Consider the following 12,635-nt stretch of genomic DNA (forward strand, 5'->3'; position numbering starts at 1 on the left):
CCATCAGGATAAGTTATTGACGTATCGATGGTATGATTTATTATGCTACGACGTTGAGGGACTCGCATTAATTAAAATAGATTGTTTACCAATAATGATAATAATCTCTTATTATATTGAGATTTATTATATTATGTGGTTAACAAACTTATTTTAATTTTAAATATGCATGATAGTATTAATAATTCACCTTGCATATTGTATGAATGCATTTATATTCAGATTAATTATGTTTGATCCATTTTATCTACATGCTTACATATTCAATGTAACTGGACCTTATATATTGACTGGAAAAGGAAATTTGATATTTTATTCACAAGGAAGTGGTACTAAATGTATTGACTACTCCTATACCTAATTCATTTACTTTAAGATACTTAATGAGATGTTTTAGTGAGATTCGATAGGGCGTATGCCTACGTACTATGTCAGATTTGAACACCATCAAGATAGCCTAAGGAACTCCGGCATGAGATCGAATTTTGGAAAATGATAGTTTATTATTTAAAAATTGAACTGAAGGTCAATAGGGCTGACTTGAATGGTAAGTTTCAAATTGACATGATTACTGCCTTGTTACCAAAGTGGTTCGGTTTTTCCAGAGTGAACTAAATAAGGAATCAGTTTGAGTTCACACTCGCTGATATTCTTATAGAATTGGTAACAGATATAGGGATAATCAAAAGTATAGGCGATCCTATTAATCTAACCTAGTCTATACAATTTTCTTCTAGGCCCAAGTGGAAGGACAAAGTTAAGAAGAAGGATGATAATAGGATTATGCTAGCACAAAACATGGGTATTCAAAAAGGTTAAAGGGAATAAGGCAGTGTATGTTGAGGACGAAGAAAACTGTTTCTTTTGTCGCTAACTAAGACACTAAAGGACGAACTGTCTAAGCAATGACGTAGCATAGGAAAATGTATATTTAATCATTGAGCCATGTTATGTGGTTGTATCTATTAATTCCTGATGGATAGATTCTGGAGCCACTAAACATGTTTGCAATTGTTGTAAGGATTTCAGGAATCCAGAAGCCTCGATAATATGGATATATATTTATACTTAACCTGATGTCAAGGTTGTAGCTAAGTCAGTGGGAGTAATACATCTGAAATTAGATAGTATGAGGATATTAGTATTAGAGAATTATCCTTATGCACAGAAGTTAGACGCAATCTAGTTCATGTTTCACTTGTGGTTTATAAAACTGTATTGTTATTTTGTAAAACTGGTTTTATAAAATTAAATAGATATGCGATTACTTCTGGTACATTGAAAGATAGTTAATATACTATAATCACAAGCTCTTAAGATTTGCAGGATGTAGAAACTAATGTTGCATCTTCTAGATTGAATGTTAAGAGAAAATTTGTTATTCCTGACTCATTGTATTTTTAATGTCTATTTTTGGGTTGTTATCAATCAAAATGAGATTCAAAGATTGGTCAAAGAAGGTTTATTACCTAGTGAGGCAGAGGAGCCTAAACCAAACTTGTGAATCCTGTTTTGAAGGATAGATAACTCTAAGGGCTTAATCAGCCAAATGAAATAGACATAAAGGACAATTGGAGTCGGTACACACAGACACGTGTGGTCTTATGAACATCCAAGCAACATTACTCACTTTTGGTACATTCTGAAAGTGTCAAGACTGATGTGGAGCATAAATTAGGTAAGCTTGTCAAAACAATCCGATCTGATCGTGGAGATGAGTATTTCTTGGGATAGTGCAAAGACTATATGGTCAATAAGGGTGTGGTGTACCAAGTTTTCAACAATTAACGCTAAATGGATTTAGGTGTCAAATAGGAATAACAGAATTCCGCTTAACATGGTTAGATCTATGATCTGTTATGCTATATTATCTCTTTCATTTTAAGAGTTTAGCGTTAATGACATCGATACGCATTATGAACTGTATTCCATCTTAGTCTGTCTCAAGGATACCGTTGAGCTGTGTTTTTAACTAAATCTTAGTTTGAATCACATGCACATATGGGGTAGTCTTGCACATGTGCGCTTGATATGGACAAGTAAGTTGGAAACAAATCATACGCATGATAGATTTGATAGCTACTCTAAAAGTCACTAGGACGGATTATTTTATAATCTCAATGATAAAAGTTGATTGTTTACACTCACTGTTTATCTATAGGAAAATCATATTATGAATCACATACCTAGTAGCCTAGTGTTAGAGAATATGGTATGAGTATCAGATGTACCACATATGAACACACTTAGTATAGAAATTAAGAATTATAGATGAATTCCCTATTGATACTTCAGCATCATCTAGTACACAGATTCCTTAATCAGTACATTGATGTAGTGGGAGGATTATCATCCAATCCGACAGAATCATGTTTTTAGGTGAGACCGTTATGGACATCCCTGTTAAACATGAGTTGGACCCAGTAAGCTACACGGAAGCGTGAGCCGATATGGATACAAATCGTTTTGGCGAGTTACTATGAAATCAGAGTTGGAATCTATGTATTCTAATAAATTCTGGGATCTTGTAGAACTTTCTAGTAGGGTGATACTTATAGAAGGCAAGTTAATCTACAAAAGGATACCAGAAGATTTCTTAGTGAATAAATCATGAGTGTACAAGGGAATGTCATTATTTTTCTGATTCTATATATATTAATGACATCCTACTCATTTAGAATGATGTGGAAGTTTTGTCATCGATAAAGAGGTAGTTGTTCAATTATTTTTAAATGAAGGATTTTCAAGATGTAAGCTATATTCCTAGGATCAAGCTTTTGCAAGATCAGGTTAAAAGGAAAATATGTTTATCATAATAATCCTACATTGATAAAGTTTTGACCTGGTTTGGTATGCAAAACTCAAAGATTGAGTTCTTGCTTGATTGACATGGATTGCTCTCTCTAGTAAGTAGTTTTCCAAGACTAGCAGAGGAGATTGAGCAAATGAGACTGGAACTATATGCTTTGGCATATGGGAGTCTCATATATGCCATGGTCTATACCAAACAGGACATCCGCTACATTATAGGAATAGTCAGAAGATATCAGTCCAATCATGGACTTGATAACTGGTCTGTTGTAAAAAATATCATTAAGTACCTAAGGAGGACCAAGGATATCATACTCATTTATGGATGTGATGATATGGTCCTAGTCAGGTATGCTAGTTCTGATTTTCAATCAGAAGTAGATACTATGAGGTTCATGACTTAGTGTATGTTCACTTAATGGAAGGGAAATCAGTTAGTAGATTGTTAAGCAGATTTCAACTGCTGACTCAAACCTGCAGGTGGAATACATTGTAGCCTTAAAGGCGGCAAAGGAAACCTATTGGTTTGATCTCACTGATTTAGAGGTTGTGGAGTATACTAGCCTACCTATTGAGCTATGTTGCGACAATAGTGCAGAAGTAGTCCAAACCAATGGCCCAAGGTTCTATAGAGGAACAAGATACACTAAGAGGAAGTATCATATTCTACATGATATTGTCCGGCAAGAAAATGTACTTGTAGCTGGAACATTGCATTAGAACACAACTTTATTGATCCATTATCAAAGGTGTCATTGGTCAATAATTTCGATCATCATCTGGATAACATTGGAGTTAGGTGCAATTTGAATTAGCTATGAGGGTAAGTGGGAGCTGTTGGGATTCATATGCCCTGACATAGCAAATTTCTGTTTGGATTAAAGTGACATATGTTCCTTACGTTTCTGAAATATTTATGTTTTGTACAATTGGTGAATTCAATGTATCATGTTTCGATTCATTATAGAATTCATAATATCCTCTTGATTACAAGAGATATTTATATATATATATATGTGATGGCGATCAATACATGAATATAAATAGTAATCATAAATTGTTCATAGTCGGTAATTATGGATGGAATTATAATTAATTAAGACTTGAACTGGATCCACGTTAAGTTGAGAAATATTGCGAGAGCCGTCGTATGCAATTGCTCCCTATCATCGTCATGGCATTTGACTCTTAAGTATGAGAAAAGTATAGACTCTTTTATTAATTAATAATTACTTTGATTTGTTCGGCGGATTCTTCGGGATCCTTAGACCGACACTTTGGGTAGTTATGTAATTAATAGTTAGACGATTATATTTTCAATATTTGCATCATTGCTACTTGTATTTATTTTGTATTGATTATGGTTGATTACAAAGTAAATTCGAAGGTCTTCGTGTGTTTTTAGACAAAACGATTTATTATATATTTATTTATTTAAATTATTATTTTTGTCAAACAAATGTTTTATTGTGATCGAGTCAGAAATAATTAAAGGTACCAAAATAAATATATTAATTAAGTAGTCGGATTGATGGCTTTATTATCCGATAACTAATTATGCATAGAGGGGTCAAAGTGCAATATTGACTTAGAAGTTATTTATTATTTAACTGGAGTTCAATTAATTTCTTTTAGTGAAGTAGAAATTAATTTATGAATTAATTGAATTGGGTCCATGGACCAGGCCAATTATTAATTCATTGTAGTCAATAAAATAATAGGCCCAATGGATTCTCATTCATAACCCAACTTGATATTGGAATCATATTAGATTTAAGACATGTGAATTAGAGATTGAGAAGGATTTGTTGTTTCCTTTTCTTTATCTTTATATTGCCTATAAATATATATGATCTATGTATATTTTAGGTGTGACTTTTAGTAGAAGGAAAAAGGAATATATTTTCTCTCTCTAGAAAATTAGGGTTTATGTTCTCATCTAATGGAGACTCCCACAAGCCTAGTTTTCCAAGGTCATTCATGGAGGCTTATGAGTGATTCCTAAAGGCAAAACAATTACCAAGAAGATGGAGATCCAAGGAGAAGGCATCTTGCTAAGGGATCTACAATAAGTGAGAACATTCACTTTAGAGGAAAGATTTAAAGGTTTACTCAGACCTTTGATGTAAGTATTCAATCTGTTACTTGAATGGTACATCATATTTTATTTTTGCATAAAACTTGTCTCTATGTGATGAATCAAGATTTATGAATCAAAATCCCTCAAAAAGTTTTTAAAACTTGCACGTTTCCCAGCAAAAGGTATTGCAATAGCAGCAGGTTGGCCGAATGGGAAAAGAAAGAGAAATAGTTGAAATGGTAATGATGGCTTTTGCGGGCCCACTAAGAGATAGAGTCATGCGTGTGGTTGGTTTTGTTTTATATATATATATATATATATATATATATATATATATATATATATATATATTGTTTGTCTAAAAGAAGGGTAGCAACCGAGAAAGGGCAAAAAAGAAAGAAAAATGGAAATTGATGGGTGGCGGATCCCAAAAGGATATTTGTTTGGCAAAATCTTCTTTGCTTTTGATTTCTTATCTGGGCTGATTTGTTGTTTGCTAAAGTGAATATAATGAATGGAAGGGGATAAGATTATAAGAAAAAGGTGGCGAGATCCACTAACTGATTTGTTTGGTCAAAAGTTTGTGGGTGTCACGTAGGTTTGGTTTGATGTATAGGAATGAGATATTTTTGTGTTGGTAGGAACATTATATGTTGAGTAATTGCATGCATTAGTGATACTCAAGAAAAAAACAAAAATGAGAGAGAGAGACAGATAGGGCAGAGATTGAGGAGGTATACAGATAAGAGCCGAGAATTCAATGAGGGCCGAAGTTTGATGCTCTAATGATTCAGTGAGAAAATATATTTTTTTCAGTATAGGGTTATCTATACTTTGAATGGTTTCGGGTGATTTTGTTTCAAATGATTTTAGTAAATGTTTTAATTAAATGCATATATATTTTGTTTATATATTCACCTGAATATGTATATTTTGTGAAGCTATTTTATTAAAAACTTTCATGAAATTCTTGTTATGATTTTTCTTACTGGGACTTTCCATCTCACCACCCTCCAGTTTTAGGTACCGAAGATGAACGTAAATTGTTAGATTCGGGCTTAGGTGGAAAAGTCGGCGTTGCATGATTTATTTTATTTATTTGGAGAATTTTGTATATATTGAGGAAATTAATTTTTGTATAAAAGAGATCAATTTGTATGATAATGGGAATATAGTGATGTATTATTTGAATGAATTGAGGATTTTATTAAAAATTTTGGGTCGTGACATTTCTATATTCTAATAACTGAAAATCAATAAAACTGTAAAATATTTACTTAGTTAATTAATTCTATTTTCTTGCCTAACTATTTGCAATTTGGACAACCCAAGCAACCTAATTAATGTGAAGAACCGATGGTGTACGTGAATTGGGCTTGTTGAATCTTGGACCTATAACGAACTAGTCGTTGGTACATCTTGCCTAGCCCAATCTCGGCCCGCCGAATCCCATCCTTGTCTCACAGCACAAAGAAACAATAAAGTGGGCCAAGTGGTAGGAAACAATGAAGTGACTTAAGAGGCTGCCCAATCCAATTCCACGTTTTACTCTATCCACTCCAATTAGGTTTTCTTTTCTTTTTTTTCTTTTTTTTTTTTTTTTTTTTTTTAATAGGAATGTTATATTAGAATTTAGAGATGCCAAAACTCGAAGCAGGCTCCCAAGTATAACAGGGATCAATTAACCCAATCGTGAGCTTCAATGTAGGACTTGGATCCTTTAAGCTAAAATTCCTCTAAATTATCTTAAGTTGATTTTTTTATTAATGACATGTGTCATTTAAAATATATCTATGATTTATGTTAAATCACTTCAACTAATTTAATAGAAGTTAAAAAACTGCACCGTTTTAAAATAGAAAAGTTTTAAAATATCTTAATTATTTATACTTCAGTTTAAATTTGAATTTGCATAAAAATACATCAAGTTATTACCAACCAAATATTTAGTATTTCTAAATAATGAACAATATTTTTGTTGATATCATGGCAAATTATGCTCAAAACTTAAATTTTATAAAATTCATCTAATCAGACATTGTATATTATTAAATTAAAAACTTACTATCCAAATTTCTTTAATCAAATCACCTTTTTTATCCAAGCCAATACTATTATTTCAAAAAAGAGATAGAGGGAGCAATCTTTGTTGGGGGGAAGAGAGGAGGTCTTATGAGAGAGATGTTTATGTATTCATAAAGCTTTTTACTTTAAAACAGTGTAGTTTTCTAAATTTTATTAAATTAGCTAATGTGATTTTGTGATGTTTCTATTTTTCACCATTTTTTCATTTTTTTCGGAATTTTTGTCGTTGCGAGAGCATTTTCGTCTTTTGCCGTTTTGTGTACCGGACACTGTGGAGTGTGTCGGTTATGTCTGAGAATTGATTGGGGCATTTCATTGAGTTCATGACTCTTTGAAATGCAAGGTTGTCATTTTTGCATTTTTTTCGCTTTTCGGGCCGGATGGTCCCGTGTGAGACCCGCTATCGAAATTGCTGCACACGGGGATTTTAATTGGGTCCAATTGCATTATATTTACTTTATTTAAAGTGATATGTGGTTATGGTATGGTGATATATATGTATATATGTGGTGTAAAATGAAAGTAAAGGAAAAAGGGAAAAAATTTGTGGGGCCCACATCTATGTTTTAGGAGAGAGAAAGAGACTTTGGTCTCATTTCTTTCCCTTTTCTCTCATTCCCGCTAGTCTCTCTCTTTGTTTCTCAAACTTTCATTTTTTATTTTTTTTCACTTCAAGGCTTTAATTCTTAATATTTTTTAGTGCCGTTTGCGACAAATTGAAACTCACGGCGAGATCTACAAGTTGATTGGAGCAATTTCTAGTTTGGTGCACTTGGGAATTTCGAGATTTAGGGCATTAATTTGGAGGTTTTGTATAAAATTAAGGTAGGGGTTTCTAATCCATAATCTCTTGGATTTTTGTGAGTCAATTCCTCCTAATTTATGTTATAACATGATTAATTTTGTATATATTTCATGTAAAATTTGCTCTGTGTTGTATATGAGATGTATTCGCATGCTAAGTTGATATGTGATGAAGAACTATATTTAAATGATAATGTTTTCATACCTATTGTATTATATGATGAATTTTGTGATTAAAAAGCTTGAGATATATTTCTAGAATTTTTCTTTTGAATTAAAGCATGTAATTATGTGAATTAATTGATGTTGTATGAGAAAGCATGTTTAAGTGGTGAATTTATATGTTTATTGTATTTGATTTGCTAAATTTTCATTATAGAGACATGTTGGTTATTATTAGAAATTTCCTACAAAGCTTGCTATATTGTGACCACATGACTTGTACAGTATATGATTCCCCTTTATGATATTGTTGAAAAGTATGATGCATTCATGTATAGCATTGGGTAAGGAAAAATGAAAGAATTGCTTTAAAATAGAAAAGGGGGATTTTTGGAAAAAAGATTTAATGAAATGGTTTTGTGAAAAACCCGGTTGCCACGAAGCTACCAAAGGGCCGTGGTGTTAATATAACCTAGAGGGAATCAGGGAGATCACCCTAGCGTGGTTGAGCTATCTGAACCCCAAATGACGCCGCGGAGATACCAACGGTCAAGGACAGTAGCCAATCTTTCTCTCGTGTCGCCGTAAAGTCACCAATGGACGGGTTATATTAACAGTTTGAAAAGTGATTGATTTGGATTTTAAAAATGGGGAGTGACATTCATGGCATCACATATCATGGCACGACATTGTTATTTTGGAATTGGAATTAATGATGTACTCTTTTCTTTCATAGTATGACCCCTATCCTCTGTTTCTATTCATTATTTGGATTCACGGGGTTACAAGAGATGTGTCTTAGGCACCACCTACTGAGCAATTTGCTCATTACTTATATTTAATATTTTTCAGGACACGAATGGCAAGTGGCGGACGACGCTCCTCCACAGGGTTCGATGGGATAGTAAACCGTTTTGACATATTTTGTAGCTATAATCTTATTTTATTATTATTATTTATTTATTTATTATTACTTATTTTTTTTATAAACCCGGAATGACATGTACAATACGTATTGACGTAGGAAATAATGGTGTTGTCCCTAGTTGACCTCGGATTCGGTTAAGGACCCAGCTAACGGTTCGGACCTACAGATGCGGGTCGTTACAGATTTAATATAGGTCGTAGATATATCTTAGTGATACATGTCATTCAGTAGAAAATTTAACTTAAGATAACTTAGAGAAATTTTAAAATAACATGACAAATTAAAGAGGTACGTACTCCTATGGATGAGGGCGCATGAATTTGGGACTATATATGCTTTGGCACATTTAGTCTATTTATTGTTTCTAATAAGCCTTAAATTGATTTGGGTTGAAAGGTCATATACAAACTGGGTCGGGTCTAAAACCTACATTGAGCCTGCTTGTGTCTTTAATATAGCAGAGTTCGCAATAAGGTCTATATATCTTCTATTATTATTATTTTGAAAGAATAATTGTGTCGAGTCTCTTAAAATTAGAGCACATCATAATTTTCAATCTCGTCCCACATGTAAAAGACAATACTTAAACATAAATCACTCTTTTCTCCAAATGAAATAATATTGAGAGTCTAATAATTGTAGTGGTAGCAAAGCATGCTCTGTTTCCCCCAATTCTGCGGTCGTTGTAGTTGAGTTTGGTAACAAAACTAGAGGTTGTGCTCATATTGTGCATAAATTTAGTATCTAGATAATACTATATGGCATGTGTGTTTATTTCACACACACTATATGTCATGTATGTTAAACTAATATTACTTGCTCATCTGGAAAAAGATTCTGTTGTTTAAAGAAATTTTAAAAAAAAGTCATCCTCCATTTTTTTTTTCTTGACCATGAATGGTATCTTCCTCCTTATCTGTATCATTATTGATCCCATTTTGTCGTGATTAACTTGTCGGCTTTCCTCTACATATTAATTAACTAAATTTTGTTTTGTATTCTTCTTAATTCTGTTTGAACTCCAGAAAGAATGTAGACAACAATGTCTTTGGCATCTCTCTAATCTGACTTATATATTTCATTAAGATAGTTAATAATTAAACAAATTTATCCTTTGGAAGGAAGAAAGATCAACATTCTGCTGCCACTGTTGTTGATCCAACTGGGCTCTCCTTTAATCAAAGAAAACGAGAAAGGTTCGAGCCTCACAGTGAGCATTTGTGAATGTATTCTTAAAAATAATAATAATAATAAAATCAACATCATGTTTTTATACCATTCTAGTTCTATATATCTCGGAGCTAAAGAACTTGAATATGTTTATGTATGAAAATTAAGGCCTGAAGTGACCCATAATATATTTTTTTTGATAACTCGGATATCTGAGATTTTGCCCAAACTAATTCCGGAACATCATGCAAAGCGCCCCCTCATTATAGTTCTGAGATCAAATTTGTGGACTACCTCCGCTGTTTTCCAAACAACTTTGATATCAAGAACAACTTTTGACCACTTACCTAAAATTAGATAAAACATAAATGGATTAAAGAATAGCAACAACTGACATATTGATCTAAATATACCAGATTTGCAGCATTTGGTTTAATGAAAAAGGGTTTATATAGACATAAGCAGTAGTAATCGATCCATCAAACACAACTAACAGTACTCCCCTACACCTAATTAACAACTGTTCAACCTCCATAGAACTGTTTGGGGGGAGAGAAAGTGATCACTTAACACAATAATAATATAAATAATTAGGTCTTATATAGGTTTGGTAACGTGAACACCTCAAAACTACCTTTTCTAATAATCACTTGGTCCCTACGTAACTGGCCTACACCATCAATCTTAATCATATGATTATATAGTATTAGTCTATATATTATTTTTTTCATAAAATAATGTTTCAGATATCAAAATTTTCAAACTGAATCTGGAAGAAATCTTTCCAACAGTACTTTTTTTTTTCGAGAGAGTTAAATATTTAGTATTTTTTTTAATCTTTTTAATCTTGCTCAAAACCATTAGATAAGATAAATAATGATTCGGAAGGTCTTGTAGTTTTGTGGAGTTTGATTAGATAATTGTTTTTTTAAAAAGATTTAATTATATGAAAATTTCAAGAGTACTTCCTTGTTGGTTTAAGGAAAATTCAGTTTCCTGATTTGATTTTACTTATTAGTTTAAGGAAAATTCTGTTTCTTGATGTGATTTAACTTCCTTATTGGTTTTGAATTATACAAAAAGTTGAGAATTAGAGATAAATTTGTGAGGGAAAATTTTTCTCGTAATTCTTTACCTTTCTCATAGTGAATTTGTTCCGTGTGCTACATGAATGTAACCCTAAAATTTGGGTGAATTATGTATATATTGTGTTCTTGTGTAACAGTGTTATTTATTTTGCGTTTCCAACCCAACAACTAGTATCAAATCCTATTGATCATGCAGGGCAACTCTAACACAAGTGTACAATAAGGGCACGTCTAAAGTCTAAACTAATGAATTATTAATTTACTCTAATAACGTACGTGACAATTCAAGGGCCAACTATCTCTTCATAAATGCTTGCATATCATATATAGAGTTTAATGGTGTATATGTGTTGAACGTGAAGGTGTTTCCTTTTGGTCATAACTAACTCGTTTGAATCTCACCCACCTTTAGAAAATCAAAGAAACTTCAAGTCTTCAACCCAACCTAGCTCTCTCTCTCTCTCTCTCTTTCTCTCTCTCTATATATCTTTCTCTCTCTTCACATATATAAACATCTTTATATATACTTCTATATTTCTAGCAAAAAAAAAAAAAAGCAATGGAAAAAGCACAAAATCGTCAACAAAAAGAGAATCAAATTCATGGAAAGGGAAGGCCTCCTGTATGGGATTGTGGTAGTTCACTCTATGACTCTTTCGAGCTCAAATCATTCGAACGCCAACTTGACTCGGCTATAGCTTCAAGAACCCTGTCAATGCCTCATTTATCCGATCGCCGCGTTCTTCCACCACCACCACCACAACCACTGCAGCCCGTGTCCAAAAAGTCTTCAAAGCTTTCCCGGTCGTTTCATAAGTTTCTTCGCTCCATTTTTCGCCCAAAACAAAATAATAGTTCGTTATTTCAGTTGCAGGAGCGATCCCAAGATGGATTTTATGTTGTTTATGATAGGTTCGGTTCACTTACAACCATACCGGAGGTGCCAGAGACCGGTGTAGAACCCAGCAGCCTTTCACCGGAAATGAAGGCGTTGGTGAGAAGAACCGCCTCTGACCGGTTTACCGCCACTTCTATCGGTATTTCATGTGCTTGATAGCTCTAAAATGTTTGACTGTGCTATGATATACTGTAGATAGTGTACCAATTAAGTTGATATTTTACTATGGTTTTGTGATGATGTTATGTATATGACTTTAGCTTTGAGTGATTTTGAAGTTTTCATATATTTATGATCTAAAACTTATACATGCTGATCAGGTCAAAATTTTGGTTAGATGTAGTAGGTAAGAGCTAGTTAGACTATGAATGGATTTTGGTGATTTCATGTGAGCTTTTGACTAATAATAATTAGTCCATAAAAGATGCCTTTTTTTCCAAATTCGACCTTGGACTTAGTAGGTTATTTTTTATTCATAAATTATGTCTTTGGCCATTCTTTTTATTGATCATTAAGGTAAATTTTAATTAGATTATTTAGCTAATATGGATTAGGATTCAAATTTTGGGACCAAGTATATTTGATGCATGAATTGAGTTAGACTTTTAA

The 12,635-nt window shown here is 32.8% G+C and overlaps 1 protein-coding gene across 1 annotated transcript; it reads left to right on the forward strand.

The window, feature by feature from the left end:
* The first annotated feature begins 11,480 nt into the window (after window positions 1-11,480).
* Window positions 11,481-12,312, forward strand: LOC132308230 (uncharacterized). The gene has a single exon (XM_059806248.1). The coding sequence runs from the start codon at window positions 11,688-11,690 to the stop codon at window positions 12,180-12,182; it is 495 nt and encodes a 164-aa protein (XP_059662231.1). The 5' UTR covers window positions 11,481-11,687; the 3' UTR covers window positions 12,183-12,312.
* Window positions 12,313-12,635: the final 323 nt, after the last annotated feature.

The sequence above is a fragment of the Cornus florida genome, unplaced genomic scaffold (assembly GCF_030987335.1).
Source record: "Cornus florida cultivar Cherokee Brave unplaced genomic scaffold, ASM3098733v1 CherokeeBrave_3.0.0_Hap2_Chr05, whole genome shotgun sequence".
Lineage (NCBI taxonomy): Eukaryota > Viridiplantae > Streptophyta > Magnoliopsida > Cornales > Cornaceae > Cornus > Cornus florida.